General features: G+C 41.4%; 2 protein-coding genes across 8 annotated transcripts in view; both read left to right on the plus strand.

The window, feature by feature from the left end:
- Positions 1–544: 544 nt before the first annotated feature.
- LOC111598132 (kinesin-related protein 4) lies at positions 545–11,338 on the plus strand. Of its 6 annotated transcripts, none has more exons than XM_030222997.1 (4): positions 545–616; positions 1,409–1,903; positions 5,037–5,148; positions 5,207–11,338. In XM_030222997.1, exons 2-4 carry the CDS (start codon positions 1,642–1,644, stop codon positions 9,174–9,176), a joined length of 4,344 nt encoding a protein of 1,447 aa, XP_030078857.1. In that variant the 5' UTR covers positions 545–616; positions 1,409–1,641; the 3' UTR covers positions 9,177–11,338. The 6 variants fall into 6 exon arrangements, with proteins under 6 accessions (XP_030078857.1, XP_030078859.1, XP_030078858.1 ...); XM_030222999.1 differs by having other exon boundaries at positions 561–679; XM_030222998.1 differs by having other exon boundaries at positions 561–657.
- A 3,468-nt stretch (positions 11,339–14,806) lies between these two features.
- Positions 14,807–18,710, plus strand: part of LOC111598189 (GRAM domain-containing protein 2B-like) — a 38,815-nt gene continuing 34,911 nt past the window's right edge. Inside the window, exons 1-2 of one of the 2 annotated variants that reach the window (XM_023313309.2) lie at positions 14,807–15,320; positions 17,838–17,897. In XM_023313309.2, coding sequence (XP_023169077.2) covers positions 14,938–15,320; positions 17,838–17,897 — 443 coding nt within the window. In that variant the 5' untranslated portion in view covers positions 14,807–14,937. The remainder of the gene's footprint in view (positions 15,321–17,837; positions 17,898–18,710) is intronic. The other variant, XM_023313311.2, reaches the window with a different exon arrangement.

Genomic DNA, 18,710 nt, shown 5'->3' on the forward strand with positions numbered 1-18,710 from the left:
TACATATTAGCACAGCCCTCTTATCGTTTCTACAATAAAGCAAAGACATACACCCGCTACATAGACTTACCTACACTTATTTAGAACCCACCAATATCAGTTGCCGACACAAGCTGAAATAATAGAATATACGTTGCAACTCTGCATACAACTTGAAGTAGATAAAAATTTCAAAAATTTCCAAATTATCAAAAATTTAGATCCTACTTTACCCTGACAATAGAAGCACAAATACATTATTTAGACGCACACCCAGTACTAAGCTGAGCAAAAGCAAAAGATTTAATGTACCTACCGATGACTAAGCTAAGACAAGCACCTACACCAGTAAACGCATATAGCAGAAACAAACACTACAACTATTTGGACATGTACCCAACGGAACGTTAAGTTAAATATTTAGACATATACCCACAAAGCGAAAAGGACACTGTCAATGGGCACGTATATCGATAGATCTGCTAAGGCTCGATATCGATGCTGCACACACTCGATAGCCTGGGCTGCAGTAAAAAGGGCATCGCCTAGCAACACGGGCGACATTAGCAACATTCGCTGCAGTTGGCAACGCACGCACAACACTCGCATAGCCAAATAAAACGGGGCAGTCGAATCGGTCGGTTTTAGCTTTGAAAGTGACAGAGCTTAACTAAAGAAGTGCATAACTTTATAAATACATGTATATATATGTATATATATATATACATTTATATATATATATGTTTTTTGTTTTATTTTTGCTGCTGACACACATATACAAGTGCGTGTACGTGTGTGTGTATGCCAAAAGTGCAAAGTGAAATTTTTTCGTTGTTTTTTTTTGTTTATTTTTATTTGACTTTTTGCAATATGTTTGCCAAAATTTTGTTGTGTGTGTGTAGTTGCTGTTCAAGTGAGCGTTGAGTAGCGGGGCGGGGCTGCGGCTGGCATCATAATTAAATAAAAGTGAAAAATCAATACCGTTATACCGTTAGCATTTTGTTATTGTGCCTGCGCAACCAATTCGCCTAGCTACGTGCGTGTGCGTGTGTGTGTAGCAAATGTTAATACATAATACATACAATAAGAAACACACATGCATAGATATATGTATATATATATATATATATATATATATATATATATATATATATATATATATATATATATATATATATATATATATATATATATATATATATATATATATATATATATATATATATATATATATATAGATATAGATAAAGATATATATGCCTGTGTGTGTTGCTGCTGTTGCCAGGCAAGCAGAGCAACAAACGCAGCAAAATACAAAATCACGAACACTCCACCCCTCCTCGCAACCTTTGCCCTATTCACTTCGCTCAACTGCAGCTAACGGTTATCCCTATTTCCTTTTTTACTGCTGCTGCTGCTCTTTTTTTAGGTCACATTCGATTTTCGCTCTAAGCTCTTAATTCGCTGCGGCTACTTCACACACACACACACATACTCTTATAGGATGCCGTTACACATTTATGTAACGCTGGCGACATCTGACGGCATAATTAGCCAACATTAATACGGCAAGAATTTAATAACAAATCGCTTAGGCGAGAAAGTCAGCTAACGGCTTTATAAGCAACGCAAGCAGCAGCAGCTGCGAAGGCGGCAGCGGCTATGGCCAACAACAGCAACTCCTCGGCAACCGCATCGCTGGCCACAACGCCGGCGACGACGCCAACAGCGCTGACAACGGCAGCAACAACGGCCAAACGCTTGGGCTACACCACGCCAGCAGCGACGTCGGCATCAGCCTCAGCCTCAGCGTTGGCGTCAGCATCGTCGTCGGCGTCGGCGTCGTCAACGGCAACAGCAACGGCAACGTCCTCGGTCATCTGCGAGGAAGTCTTCGATGAAGCCTGTCTGCCGTCATCAGAGGGTAAGTTGTAAGCAAACTGAAGTATCTGGGACAGATTTGCTATGTTAACCTCGCTGTTAATGGGCTGTTAGCATCCTGGAAATGTAAACGTTATGCTAAAGCGTTTATGGGATGAACCTTTAATGTCTTGACTTCAAAGAAAACTGTAAATCTGCGTTTATATGTTAGGCAACAGAGCATATTTGACATATGTTAAGCGTATGCTGTTCAAGTAGACATAAGGCCAAGTATTGATCATAAGCAATATGTCAGATGAGCTGCAAAGGAAACGGCTTTCTTTGGTAAGAAAATCGATACTTATCGATTTTGAGCATAGCAGGAAAAGCCACCAAAATATAATCCAATTACTCGTCAAACAGCAAGCCCAAGCGAGTATTTATTGATGTATACAACATACCCTATATTAATTATTGATGTACAGGGTATAACAAAGCCAACAGGCTTTGAGTAAAGAGAGAGGACCACATCAGAGTGATATTAGTTGGTATAGCTATATATACATTATATATATTATACATATATAAATATATATTATATATTTATTTAATATATATGTATTTAGCTGCACCTAAATCTATTTAAAGTTGTTTAGTCAGACTTCCACTTTATTTTTAATTAAGTTATACAATTCTAGATGCAATTTTCTTTCGTTGAAATTCATTTGCCAATTGGACAAAGTGTTAATCTAATAAGACAACGCCCAATTAGCATGTCCTTTAATTGAGCTATTTGTTGCGCTGCAGGCGACCAACCACCAGCTGTCCACTGTGCGCTACAGTAGACACACGCTAAAAGGGAATGACTTAAAGTTAGACTGAGTCCTGTACTTGGACTTTCCAAAGGCTGAATTAGTTTCATATAACAAGGCTTCACTTGGATAAATAGACTAGAAGGAATGGTAAGCTAATTGAAAGCTTCATTTTCATTAGCGTGTGACTACTGTATGTATGAAATATAATATGTCCACAGATGGTAAATGCTAAAAGCTGTGGGTGTGTGTTCTTACTACCATGGCATGTTGTGTCCTTCAAGGTCCGCTTAATGGGTCAACTGAAAATGGATATATATCCACATATATATATATAGAATACATATATGTATATATACCCGAGTGCTTGGTTTGGCAGTCTGTCAATTAGTTAGCTTAGTTCGTGCCAGCTGTTTCGAGGCTATCGAACAAGGAAACGGGAACTCGGAAACTGAGTAACTTGAGTCATTAAAGGGAACATGTGAAAAGAAAACACAATGAATTGCTAAAGAACTCTCAATATAACAAGTGGGTAAGCTGCTTAGGTGGCTTATTGTCGTGCTCAGTTTCATATGACTGTAACTAACAGCTGGAATGGCGGAATCGAGGAACAGATTTCGACTGAGCATTGTAATCACTCGCGCTTCAGGCTGTGTGTGTTGAGTCGAGCTCTTCTTAAGAGTCTGGAAACGTGTGTCTGACTGTGCTAAGAAAGTTAAGCAAAGGGAATGATGGAATTAAGTAACAGTTAAACATAAAAAACGAAGTGAAAGTAAGACAGTAAGGCATACCCATTAAAGGAAGCTATCAAATGAGTGGAACGATGGAATTGAGCAACAGTGGAGCAGTAAGTAAAAAGTTTAAGGCGAATTTAAAGTTGTGATTGCATAGAGGAACTGTGAGAAATGCTGTTGCAAGCAGGTAAAATTGGGGAACGCTAGAATTGAAACATAGGAAACAAATTAAAAGTTGTGCGTGCTGAAGAGCTGAGCGTGTTTAGTGTGTGTGTGTGTGTGGGTCCGCGTTTCACTATGACGACGAGCCACCCTAAAGCCACCCTAAACTCAACGAAATGTTAGCCAAAACGCAAATCGTTCGTGGCTATTGAAGTTGCTAAGCAACGAGCGCTGACCGCTGCTTGAGATACAATTGTGGTTGCAGGTGCTGCCGGTGGTGCCACAATCAATAAGAGTGAGCGAGGGCGATAGAGTGTGCGAGAAAGAGAGGTAGAGAGCAGAGAGGGCTCAGAATGAATGCAGAATGCAGGCCACGTCATTTGGCATTCAGTCGCGTTCCTTAGCCGGGCTTCGTTTGTTTAAGCCAAATGGAATTTTCAAGCGCTTGCAAGAATTCTTTTGGCTCGTGATTCAGATGCCAGATTGCGCCGCAAAGCCATTCATAAAGAAAGCCAAGCGCTATTGAAAAGCTAAAGCATATATTTGCTCAAATTTCCTTTTCACTTCACTTCAGACAAAGGAGCTAGAGCAGCAGGAGCAGGTGAGACTGGGGCTGTGCCTGTGGCTGTTGGTGTGACACAGTTTGCACTGCTTTCATTAGACCTAATTGTTAAAAAGGGCTTATTGTGGCACAGCTAATAGCTCTTGGGGCATAAAGACTACGAGCACTCTCAATCTATGCCTCAGTGGGTCACTGCACAAACAATGGCCAAGGCTCAAACACTCTTGTGCTGCGGCGCCATATTTGAAGTGCCTTGTGCTATATACAGCTAATTATAGCCTAGATATATATGCATATATATCTTCTTAGTAATCATATAGTATACGACGTCCTTTAGATAAGTTTGCTTTAGCTTAAGGTCGGACTCAGGCTGAGCTTAGACTTGGGTTACATCAGTTAACATATAGACTCTAGTCTGATACGTTGAGTTCATATAGCTATTAACTACTCAGAGGAACAACTAGAATAGCCAGGACTTGAAACGTTTGATATATTAAATATCTTCAATCTCAATATCTCGAGAACTATAAAAGCTACACATAACAAATTTGGTATGCGAATACTTATTACTTAGACACTTGCAAATATAACTTCCTTTTTCTATACGTAACCCCCATCTATTCATAACTATTACCATTCAGAAAATACTTGAAATTTCGAATATTTTCATAAAGACTATATGCAGTATAGATCTTAATTTTTTTAGAAATATCTTCAATCATTACTTGATTGGGGCATAGCTCGAGAACTATAAACATCAAAGCTCTCAAGTTTGGTATGCAAAATGTCATCAAGTGCTTAAAACTAGAAATAAATTCACTTTTTGCATACCTCGAATGTAAAGGCCTGGCAAAACTTGTCAAGCGAAAACTCAAATTGTGAAATGCAAATTATCTTATCTCTCTTTTTCTTCAATTCCATTTGCAGAGATCAACGATTACGCGACTTTGATTGGCATTGAGCCGAGCAAGGAACCGCATCTGCTACATCTGGCCAAGGAGGGGCTTATGGCCGCATTGCCCGCCGAGTGGAAGATCTGGTTGGTATATTGTGAGCGTATGCATTGCGAAGGTTTTCCTAACTTCTTTCACTCGCAGCTATTCGGAGGAGAAGAGCGGCCACTATTATCACAATACGCGCACAAAGCAATCCCAGTGGGATCATCCGTTGGACGCTGTCTATCGGGATCTGGTCGAGCAGACGCGCCAGAAGCTGGCGACGACAGCAACAACAGCTGCTGTTGGTGCTACTGTTGTTGCCAGTAGTGGTGGTGCAGGTGCGGGTGGTGGTGGTGGCGGTGCCACGCCCATTATTGATAACTCGGACGATGTGTCGCAGCTGGACTCGGGCATACGTAGCATGCAAGGAACAGACGAGCTGCTGGACGATATGAGCTCGCCCCTTAACAATGGCAGCAGCCAGACAGTTGCCACATCTGCTGCGGCTGCTGCTGCTGCTGTTATTGCTGGCAGCTCCAAGACGCATAGCACAGCTGGTGGTGCGTCGGCGTTTCCGGGTCCGAGTGGCTTTAGCGGTGGGGTCAGTCGCTTTTTGGAGACGCGCGGCAAGAGCTTTGGGCCCATCTTTCAGCCGGTGAAGAACACACGCTTCGAGGTGGCCAAAACGAATCAGCAAATCAGTCTGGCCATGAAATTTGGCAGCATGGAGCCGCCCCAGCCGCCGCCAGAGCAAGTGCAACCGCAGAGGAGAGGCTCGTTTCAGCTATCCGGCACCGGCGCCATGTTCCTCAAGTCGCGCCGTCAGCTGGAGCCAACGGAGAGCGGCAGCAATGCGTATGGTGTCAAAGGTATCCTACGCGACTCCAGCTTGACGGACATGCGCAGGCGCTACGAGCGAGATGAGGATGCAGCCGGCGTGGAGGATAAGAAGAGCGTGCGCTTCAATCTGGGAGAAACGCAACGGATTTGTAGCTCGCCCAGTGAGGAGGACAATGCGCGTAAGCATCAGCAATCACCGGAGCTGTCCATGGAGGAGGAGGAGGAGGAGGCGGAGCAGGTCTCCGCGCAAGAGGTGGATCGCGAGGAAGAAGAAGACGACGACGAGGACGAAGCGCTGGGCCACGGAAATGCTGTGGCAGCCGGAGTGGCCGTTGATAGCAACGAAGATGACGACGACGAGGAGGAGGACGATGACGACGACGATGTATGGGATGAGGACTTGGCCGACCCAGATGCCATGGTCGGTATGTGCAGTCTGAACCCCTTCATCAGCGACTCCAACAAGCCCATACGCATCATCAGCCTGCCCAAGGCACAGACCATACAGATGCTAAAGCAGGATGTGGAGCAGACGACCAACTATTTGGACAAGCTGAAGGAGAGCTCTACGGCGACAGTGAAGCCTCTATACGAGGACACCGATTCGGACTCCAAGGGCAGTTCGGTGCGCAGCTTCATTATCAATAAATCGGAACAGGAATCGCTGCACGGCAACAATCCTAGCAATCCCTTCGATCTCGACGAGCTGCACAGCAAGCACAGCCACGAGCTGGAGCAGCTGCAGCGCAAGTCCGCGCAGACGCAGGCTCAGCTGGCCAGCGAGAAGCTCGGACTGCGCAGCCTAAAGATGGCCAGCAAGCTGGTGGGCTTGCTCAAGAGCAAGGAGCACAGCAGCGAGATGTTGAACGAGGCGGCGGCGTTGCAGCAGCTCCAGCAGGACATGGAGGCGACGAAGCGAGAGCACGAGTTGCGCCTGAAGAGCCTAAGGCATGAATACGATCTCCGCCTGACGGCACATCAGCACCAGCTGGAGGAGGCCTTTCAACTGCAGCTGGAAGAGTATCGCAACCAGCTGGAGCATCAGCTGCAATCGAAGCGGGCTCAGGTGGTAAGCGAGCACAAGACGCGCATGGCCACGTTGCAGTCGAATCATGCTGAGCTGCTGCACGAACTGGAACGCGACTTGCGCTCCGAACAGGAGCTGCTGCGGCGCGAGCATGCCACCAAGCTAAGCCAAATGCGCGACAAGCTCAATCACGAGCTGGAGGTGGAGAAGCAGCGACTGCGCGACAATGGCGAGGAGCGTCTGTACGAGAAGGTGCGCTGCGAGAAGCGCCTGCTCGAGGACAAATATCGCTGCCTCAAGGAGAAGTACGTGCGACTCAAGACCGACGTGAAGCTGTCCTTGGAGCGACGCAGTCGCAGGCGTGAGGCACAGGCCCAAGCCCAGGCGCAAGTCCAAGCGCAGCTGGAGCCACACTTGCAGACGAACAACTCCGAAACGGAACGTTCGCTATCGCAGAAGCCATCCATAGGGAACAGCGAGAACCGTTCGCTCAGCTACTCCGAACAGGCGACAACAACGGACGTCAAGCTGAAGCCGCCGGTGCCGCCGAAAACCCACTTGGGCAAGCAGGCGGCCAGCGTTTGTCTGGCCAGCAAGTATATCAAGCAGCTGCAGCTGCAGGACGATGCCAACACCTCGCTGAGCCAGTCGGACACAACGATTTCGAATAACTATAGCAAAGGTCGTTATCTGTCGGCGCCCTCGGCAACATTGGTGCTCAGCGACAATGGCAACTCGGACTCGGAGGCACAGCAACAGCAGCAGCAGCAGCAGGAGCACAATAACAATAATAATAACAATAAAGCCTTAACGGTGCCTCGCAAGAAACTCTTCTCGCGCACCAAATCCGCCTCAACATCGCGTCTCAACTCCGACTACAACAAACAGCAGCAGCAGCAACAGCAGCAGCAGCAGGTCGAACGTCCATGCACGCCCGTTGAGAACTTGCGGCACCAGCTGCAGAAGCTGGAGGACCTAGAGGATCAATTCCCGGAGCACACGCTAGATACCACTTACCACTTGCGCTATCCCTTCACGGACATTGTGGCCAATGAGCATGCGACTGTGGTTGGCTCAGTGGTTGGGTCCGAGCTGGAATTCTTCAAGCATCGCATTCACTTGGAACGGGACTCGGTGCGTCGGGCCAAGGAGTCACTGCGCACGCAGCGCACCAATTTTCGTTCACGCCAGCGTGAGATTAAGCAACGGCACAAAAGCCTTACATTGGCTGCACCCAGGCATTCGCTGGATCAGCTGATTCAGGAGGAGAAGGAGCTAACCGAAATGGAAGTCAATTTGCATCGGACGCGCGCTTTGCTAGGCGAAAAGGTCATTAGGCTAAGACATCTGGAGCAGAGTCTGCTGCGCATCTATGAGAAGGAGAAGCCCAGCCTGGAGCAAGAGCCGAAGGATGATGCAACCACGCTCAGTGATCTCTCCTCCCATTCGAGCTCGGGCTTCAGCAGCACCGATTTTGCCAGCGGCGCGGACCTGCACAAGCGCAAGGAGTACTTTCAGCAGGAATCGAATGAGTGCATACAGAATCTGGAGATATTGAATGCTGAGATACGGGAAATACTGGACATACTTGGCCAAAAACAGCAGCTGCACCACCAGCAACAGCAGCAACCGCCGCAGCACCACCATCAATCACAATCATCGCATGGTCTAGCCCTGACCATGCCGCTGATCTCACCCAACGAGCTCAGCTGGTCGCACATGCTTAGCAGCCAGCAGTCCTCGTCAATGGCCACGGCTGGCACTGCGAGCGGTTCGAATCAGAGCATCAGCACCACCAGCGCTGCTGCCGCTGCAGCAGCTGCTGCTGCTGCTTCGGTCCATGCACCACAATCGATACCGACGCTCGCCGATCGCTTGGAGACGTATCGCCAGCTGGCAGCGGGTCGCATGCACAGTTCAATGGGTGGTGCCATCTTGGCCGCCAACACTATCGTTTCGCAGAGTCCGCGAGCGGTTAACTACACCACCAGCCTGGTGGAGCGAACGCGCGACTTGCGCAACTGGCTGAGGCAGGCGAAGACGGAGCACGAGCTCCTCACGGGCATGAATGTCCAACATGGCTTGGCCATGCATACGAGCAGCTCGACGGTGGGTGGCATTAGTGGCATCGGCGGCATTGGTGCAGCGGTGGGTGGCCACTCAACGGCCAGTGCTGCGTCAGTGGCTGGCAGCGGTGCAGTGGGTGGTGCGGCGGCAGCTGCCAACAATTCAGCTGCTACCGCAGCCCAAACTAATTTGTAAGCGAATGAAATCCATAATGCGAAATCTAGTCCAAAGTCTAGTCCAGTTGTATCACCTTGCTAGACCTAGTTATACCCTATAAAAACTAGTTACATCTATGTATATAGCATTAGCAAGCTTATTATTATTATTATTATTATGCCTATAGTCTGCCTTTTACAAAGCCTAGCATTGTTTTTTTTTTTAATTTGTTCAACTCAGTTGCAGCTGCTAAGCATACCCTGTAATACCGAAATGATTAAAAACTAAGAATCAAATTTTAGTCTGATATTTTTTGTTATAAGAATATATAAAATGTGTGAAGCGTAGTGCTCCTACTTTAATACAGGGTATTTGCAATTCGAGCATTACTCGTTATAGACAACAATAAGAGAAAATACTTCAAGTAGGTCTGATTTTGTAATTATAAGTATTAAATTGTCTGCAACAGTAAGTTTTTTTTATAACAGGGTATCTGCTAGTCAGGCATGCTATGTAAGTGTAAAGACAAAGTAAATTAGTCTTAATTTAAGTCCAAATTGTTCATTGAATATGTTAAAAACTCTGTCACGTGGTTTACTCTCATTACAGGGTAACTGTCAGTCGAGCATATCCTGTTATTTTAGAAAAGAACAAAGCTTACTCAATTTAAGGCGAACTCTTGTAGAATCTAAATTCATGTGTGCAATTTTCAGTACAGGGTGTCTGCTAGTCGAGCATTTTCTGTTAATGTAGGGAAGAGAATGGAATACTCAGTTTAAGTGTAACACTTTCATTGTTAATATTGAAGAGAATACATTCACGTGCTATATGTAAGATTACAGGGTAACTGCTAGTCGAGCATACCCTGTTGTTGGAAAGAAGTAAAGAAATACTCTATTTTAGTCGAACCTTATAGGCATTAAGAAGTCTAAAGTTATCTGCGCTATGTTCATTACAGGGTAGCTGCTAGTCGAGCAACTTGTTTGTTTTACAGTTATGCCTAATTTTAAGTGTTTGCCAACTTGTGTTGAGCTAAGTCACCCAACTATTAATTCACAACAATCAGATAACCATTAAGATACCCTTTAAATCGCTGTACCACAAGGTATACTGAGCGAGGAAAGAAATGCAATTGTAAAATCAAATCGAATCAAAAAAAAATGTCACCAAATTCTAACTAAGTAAATTAACTGCTAGTTAATCTGACTGTCATAGTTAATCAACACTGAGAGAAAAATGATATCAGATTTATTGTTGCAAATATTTGAAGCGTGCAAATGTTTGTCCAACCAATTCGCATAGAGTTTACAGGGTATCCATAATGCCCAAAAAATATATAATATATATATAGATTGTTAAAAGACACAAAAGTACTAGCTATATATATATATATGACGCCTGACAGCTATGGTAGTACCAGATCTATTGAAAACAAGAAAATTTTAGTTTTAATTTGTCGCGGACGAATGCTGATCAAGAATATATATATACCAATAGTACATGGGATCTAGAAGATGACATTTCGTGCCCGATAAATTTTCTCAATCGAATGCCAAACGATTTTTCTCTAATGATTTCTATAGAGTTTATCAAGGCCCGTATGTTAACTATATATATACTATATACTATACATCCGATATTCACAAGATTCGACAAATCTCTGCAAGTGTATTACTTACAAATATTGTAACCAAAATCAAATCAAACTTTAAGTATTCTCTCTCTATATAGTTGATCTTTGATTGTGACTTCAAATCTACAAAATGCACAACTAAATACTTTATATAGGAAACTAGAAAACTAGAAAACTATAAATCCAACTACGAAATAAATAATACAAAATAAATACGTAAACCCGAGGCGAAAATTCGAAATAGGTCAAACTGAATGACACTCCCAATAGGATCTCAGATTCTCAACTTTTTAGAAAACTTAGAACTCAAAGGGAAAGTGAGAAGTAAATACGAAATTAGCTAAATAAAAGTTAATAGAATGCCAAAAGCTAACTAACTGAGCAGATCTTGACTATATAATAACGGATTAAATATTATAAATCAAATTTTATTTCTCTTTTTCTTGTTCTGTATCATATCAACAAGATCTCTTCAGTTAGTTGTCTGAGGCGGGGAAACCAAAGTTAAGAAACCAAATAAAAAAATATTATTAAATGTTTTGAAGAAGAAGACGAAGACGAAGAGAGATAGAGCACAATTGAAATGGAATGCAGGAAATATTGTTGAAAGGTTGTTGTAAAATTTTTCCTCTTTTTTCTAGAGGCTTGCCCCCCATAAATATACAATTTACCACAACTAACAAGTATATACGAATATAGATCTGAATCAAAAAGTCTTGAGAAACAAAGTACTTAACAGCGATAATACCTTATATATCTATAATAGCTAAATCCGATTCTTATTTTTCAGTGTTCAACTAAAAAAATATTCGAACAGTTTTTGCAAGTTTTTCTACTCTTTTCTATGGCATTTCGAATATAGAAAATAAAATAAATCAAATATTAAATAATAATATCTAACACTTTTAAGTTCCTGAGCACACGAAAGAGATAGAGAGAGGGAGAGAGCGAGAGATAATGAGAGAAAGAGTTGTGCAGAAGGCCAAGTCTGAAAAAGAAGTTAAGATTAAAGAGCTGACCAGCGCTTAGTTACCCTATAAATACCATTTATATATATATATATATATATATATCTACTTATGTATATGTGATGTTGTGATATTTGACTCTTTAGCTATATAAGGCCTAAACTTGAGTTGGAATACGTTTCTCTCCATATACATATACGTATGTATTTTATATATTTTATTCATTTCCATAGATCTCAGCTCCCATGACCTTTGCCTTCCTTGTTTTTCATTTTACTAGATATATTCTATGTGATAGCTAATCGATAAATTTTAACCAAATTTATCAGCATATGATCGATACTTAAATGTAATGAAAGTACAGTTTATATATCGTTTATTGTACATCGTATATCGTATATCGCCTATTCAAAGATGCATTATTCAGTTCTGCTAACAATTTCACAAATCAGAACACATACACACACAAACATATATATATCGTATATATATATCGTCTAACATACACCTAGTTACAATGCCTCAAGTTAGGGAGCCGCAATCAGTTGTCAAATTTTCAATTTCTAGCTGTAAGAAATGGCCACGAAAAATAATGAAATTCTTTTTCTTACTTTTCTTAAGTGAAATATTTTTAAATATTTAATTGACTATAAGAAAAATTTTTAAATTTTTTTTTACATATTTTACAAGTTTAAAAAAGGAGTTCAAAATATTTTTTTAATATTTACAAAACATTTTTTTACAATAAAAATCGACTCAATTGGGCTTATAATTTTATAAAAATAGACGAGGTTTGCGGCTCGCATACAAAAGTATATATACATCTCGTAACACTTAACCAGAAAGTAAGAGGAATAAAAAGATTTCATAGTTTGCATAAACCTTAGCAAATTTTCAATTTCAATTACAAGCAAAGCACAAATAAACAAATAAAGTTGAAACTAGAAAATATATAATAAGAATACTCGAAAAATATTTGAAATCATATAATATAATATTAACTAAAACTTATATATATATATATATATATGTATATGAGGAAAATTGTTGTTTCGGTTATTTTTTTGTCTTGATGGTTGAGTACAAAATTACTATGAGGAATATTTATTGAACTAACTGAATCTATGAATGTGAACAATTAATAATTACATTGATCTATTATATGATATGATACGATATGGCATATATATAATACCAAAGAACTGCAGAGTAAGCAAAATATAACAAATTAGCACAAAATTTAACAACAACAACAAAACCAACAATCAAATAAAATAAAAAATTTCAAAAATAAAAAAACAAAAAAATTTGGTTTCTTTTTATAACTGGAACTGGGCGAAAACTTCGACTATCTTCAACAAACAAGTAGGCGTACTTAAATCGGGTATGTCCGACTAGGCTATATCCCGAACCATGCGAAGAGCTGAGACGACAATCATTCGAAGCTGCTTTTATATGAATTGTTGAATAGCTTTTCTTCTAGATGGACTTTCAGAGCAATGAAGACATCCAGATTTGTGCGTGTCACAAGTCCCTATGATTTGAAGAAAACCAATCCAAAATCGGAAGTGATCAAATAACATCAGATATTTATTCGATAAGGAATCAGGAAAAGTTATCGAAAGAAAGACAAAAATAAAAAATATTTATCAATGTCTCTAGCTTTAAAAGTTCAGATATCGCTTACCTAAGGACATGGCTAGTTCTACTCAGCTAATCGTCCTGATCAAGAAAGCCTGCCACGCCTCCAACTGCCACCTACAGATTTTCACAAAACCCTTTACGCTTTACTCCCACTGTCAATGGGTGTAAGAAAACCTGTAAGTTCGAGACGTCATATAGAAAATGAATCAAAAACATGAACGATTAAGTTTTCTTAAATAATACTGAAGAGCTTCTCAGAACCTTGGAAGCTTTCTCGAAATTAAAGATCACATGTAAAAATATCGCATCTTTAATTTCAATTCATTTCATTTGCATATCTTTAAAAAAAAAAAAATTACAAAATATAACATCATATTCATGTTGTTTGTACTTTTTAGTCAATGCGCAGAATATTCTCGGGATCGACGTAACTACAGAAATGGCTCAAGATCCATTTGAAGACCTGTATGCCGGCGCTAGAGAACAGTTTGATAAATCGGCCGAGGGCATCGCCATTGCCCAACTCGCACGACCCATCGAGACTTTGGCCCAATCTTAACCGAGTTCTATTTACGTTCAGCCAGCGATCCATTCTAGAAACAGCGAAATAATACTGTAAAAGGATATGATGATCGGCAGTTAAGAGATTTTTGGACTTACCCAATCGCATCTATCTAGAAGCTCGCAGAAATAAACATATTCAATTTAAGTGAAAAAGTAAAGACTTCGATATATACAAAGCCCGTACAAATTGCTGATCTAAAATGCTTAGTATAATTTTTACCCCATACTTTCCATATTCCTGACATATTTTGGCAAAGCAACTAGTTTTATATATAGATATAGATATAGATATAGATCTATATCTATATATAGATATAGATATAGATATAGATATAGATATAGATATAGATATAGATATAGATATAGATATAGATATAGATGTAGATATAGATATAGATATGAATCAAAACAACGACAAAAACTTTCTTAATCTCCTCCTCTTATCTTCCTCTTCTTCTGCTGAAACGTCGTTCATTTCCTTTTCCGGCTCGTTAGCAACTTGAATCATTATCTGACTGTACTTTAAGCGCCTGCATAACGGTTATGTCGAAGCTGTCGCGCGGTCGACGTCAGCGTCGGCGTTTGCCTCTTCATGTTTATTTCTGTGTTTTGCCTTTCAGCTTGTCGCCTTCACACTTTTTGCTATTGCTGCTGTTGTTGCTTTCTGTTTTTTACGGCCATTTCGTTTGCCAATTCTTTTGTCAATTCGATAATGTCAGCACTGAAAGCGGGGGCTAATTTTGTGTTTGTTTTCTAGCTGATGTTTTTGTTGTCGCTGCTTTTTTCCATTTTATTTTGTTCACCTTGCCGCATTTTGGCATGCAACATCAGCGAGGAGGCATCCAAGCAGTTTGCCGCTTCGGCCACCATTCGCTGAGCAGCCGTGCTTACAGCAAAGCGTGCGATTCGATTGCTTACGCAAAATAAAAAAACAAATAAGAAATAAGAGAAAATCACAAAAACTAACGGTACGCAGCGTTTTGTCAATAAAATGAACTACCTCGCTCCAACTGCTCAAAGCAGCACTAGTAGCAGCAACAGCAGCAACAACAGCAGCAGCAGCGCAGCCCAGCGCCTGACCAGTCACTCAGTTTCGCCTGATCGCCGTGGGCGGGCGAATTCATTGACGCCCACACAGGATGCGGCAGATTCATCGCCATTAGCTTCGCCGGAGCCGCTGCACAAGCGGCCACCACGCCCCACACATATCAACGATATCTTTCGGCCGCGCTGCAACACCGATCCCAGCAACAGCCACAACAACAGCAGCAACAGTAAAAAGCCAACAGCGACGCGCAGCGTTCTAGGCTCACTGCTGCGACAGACGCTTAAAGTGACAACCGCATCGGTTGGCTTCAGCGCAAGCGAGGAACGGTAAGTATTTCGCCCTCAATAACTGCGACGCAGCAATATGCAATTGCGCGGCGAGTTTTGCAGATCGAAGCGAATAATTGCTGGCGTGTTGCGCAGCCATTTCTTTCGCTGCGCTCCAATTCGCTCCGTCTATTTGCAAGGTCAGCCTACTACAAGATTTTACTTGCAATTTGTTAGTGTTGCGCATTTTGGATTTGGTATTTGCTTAACATTTACAAAAATATGTATGTTTTCGTTTTGTTTATCTATCAGCTGGGCACATTTTTTGGCGTGACGGCTGCCCCTCGTTGCCAATTAATTTATTGCATGAGCTTTGTGTTTTGTTTTCGTTTGCCCAATAAACAAATGCAGACACATACACACTTACCGTGAGAGAAAATGAAAGAGATAGGGGCAAAGAGTCGACAGGTTGCGTTGGGCAGCCGTAAGATGGCGCTGCAGCACTTACATCAGCGCTGGCTAATGAGCTTGACCTTTGTTTCGTCTCCTTCGTTCTTGTTATGGATTCTGCTAACATGCGGCTAGTGATGCGAGCGTGTCACGTCAGCGACGAGACACGCAAACATATTAGATATTATTATGGTGGTCATTTATCTTGCTACCGTCACGTGAGGTATTTGCTTCTATCATAATTAAAAGCTACTAAAAGGCTTTTAATTACCTAAGCAAATGCAGCTACACACAAGTATGTGTTTGTATATGTGGAGTGTACTATGTCATTTAGATAATCTACATATATATCTACATATGCACGTACACCAAATTGTATATAAGAGAAGCAAATCTAGCTCTTTCTGTTAATATCTTCCGGCATAACACTTTAATAAAAAGCCAGATTTGTCGAGAAAAAACCGTCATGTTCAACACTCCTGCCGACATAATCTAACCCCCCAAACATAAATTGTCATCTATGCTACATACATATATATGTGTGTGAGTGTGTGTATGCATGTGCATGCGCAAAGTGCTCTGACACGAGAGAGCAATACCAAGCTAATCAGCAGCAGCAGCATCTGTGCAGAGCTTGTTCGCACCTAGGCCCTTACATCGCACATACAAACATAGCATGAGTTTCTGTATGTGCATTGACAATTCATTTGCATACACGCTCTCTTCGTCTGCGTCTCTCTTTTGTTCTCTCTGTATCTTGTAAGCTTCTAATGCCTGCTCTTGACTACAATGGGGTAATTTGTGCATTTGAGCAACGTTTTAAGCTATCAATTGTTTTTAAAAATCAACTAAGCATGTTCTGTAGCACACAGGATACACACTCGCACACAAGCACAAGCTTGCAATTCGCCGCACATTCGCCAAATTGAGTACTTGCCACACAATTGCTAATTTGTTCCACGGTGTGTGCGCTTCCATTTGGTGGTGGCTTGCGCCCGCACAAACCCACCACCCAGCCGCATTGCTGCTTACTAACGGTACTAGTACTGCTGCTGCGAAAGCCGCACAAACACAGAAGAGCAGAAACAGCGGCAGAGACGGCTTCAGTTGATATATTAAGTGAGTGCAGAGCGCGTCGGGTCGTTAACGGTACTTCTCTGGTCTTTGCCAAAATAAACGCATTATTAAATAATAAAGAAGCAATATTCAACAATAACAACAATAAACTACAAAGGCAAATTATTTTTGGCAGAACACGCAATTGAGAAATCCGCAATACGCAAATTCGCCGCAAGCAGCGAAAACAAAAGTTAAAGCACACGCACAATAATCAGCAACAACAATTCACAAAAAGTGCAAAAAGTGTTGGGAAAACTTTTACCATACGCAACAGCATGTAAAACTCTTGCGAAAATTTGGCAAAAATCTGTGTGCAAACGCAAAATCAAGGTGAGCGCGCGCGCCCCCTGGCGGCAATGACTGCTTGTTTGTGTGTGTGTGTATGTTTGTGCTTATGGGTGTGTGAGTGTCGGCTTTTGCGGCAAGCCTATGCGTAAAGAGGGCGGGTCGCCCGCTGAATTCGCTCAAACAACATTGTTTGCTCTCACTTTTCGCTGTGTTTGTTTTTGTTCACTTCTTAATGCTGCTGCGGGTATGCAAGACAAAGAGAGAGGGTACACACACAGCCATACATACAGCACACGTGCATTTTGGGGCTTCCTTTTGATTGTGTAATTTTGAGTTATGAAAGTGGAAAGCATAACCTTTGGCTTATGCCTGAGTCCATGTCAAGGTTTGCAAATATACCAGCACGTAAGCGTGGTGGGCAAGAGTTTAAAGCAAATACTGTTATTTATTCAGACTTTGAAATGCGGCAACAAACTTCTCTTCATTCCAAACTATCGTAACTCGGATATTACTTGAGTCTTTGAGTTGAAATTTGGCATATAGTCTGTTGATATAAAATTAATCATGTGTATATAGCTAGGATCTTAATCAGATTTTTGAATATGCTAAAAATGCACTGGAAAAATGTATGCTAACCATTTTAGTAGGTGGTTTTTAAGGATCCCAACTGTTCCTTCTCTCAAATGTCATCCACTAATATTTTTCTCTTATTTCTTGTAGATTAACACAACTTGCCACAACTGGTTCGCTAGGCGACAATGCGAAACGGAAACACTCCAGGTGAGTTATTTACTAAAATGATTGTTTAAGCCAGCTGACTTAAGATTATAGCAATAGCTTAACCTTACATCTGTTTTTTGATGATATTTCGATAATAATTCCCTCCATGTAAAATCTCCCGAGGCAAAGCTTATTCCAGTTCTATTTTTAAGCAGCATTCAGCAATGTTTATAAAATGTGCAAAGATTAGTAATATGAATGGAATTTTTAAATATTTATTTCTGGAATCCATTAAGCGTGATCTCCACCTTTGCTCCGATACCGACTGAAGTGATTTCCCTGTGTCGAAAGCGGATCAGCTGTATGATCAGATATGGCAGAGCAACAAGCTGACCATAGATTATTATACATACATAATTTATATATATATAAAACTGAGGATCGGTGTGAACTAGTTCTTGATTTTCAAGGCAAGGCAAGGGAAGGCGTGTGTGTACAGTGTGGCACATTATCGGGCATATTGTTTAAATAAACGTCGTGCTGTGATTTATTAGACCCACCGTATCGAGATAATACACGTATACACACACATATATATATATATATATATGTTTGTTTATATATTGCCCCGATCTGCCTGCGTCAATTCTAGAGCCAGAGAGCGAGATCATTTGATTAAAACTCTTTTGTCATCTCGCGCCGCTCATCCGTTTATAGTCGTGACTGATAGCACGATCTCAGTTTTTTATATACACTATGTATATATATATATATATATATATATATATATATATATATATATATATATATATATGTCTTTTAATATGTTCTGAGTATGTTTTGGTCATAATTGTGTCAAAATATTTAGTTGCG

Source organism: Drosophila hydei, unplaced genomic scaffold (genome assembly GCF_003285905.1).
Source record: "Drosophila hydei strain 15085-1641.00,03,60 unplaced genomic scaffold, DhydRS2 tig00000090-arrow-arrow-pilon, whole genome shotgun sequence".
Classification (NCBI taxonomy): domain Eukaryota; kingdom Metazoa; phylum Arthropoda; class Insecta; order Diptera; family Drosophilidae; genus Drosophila; species Drosophila hydei.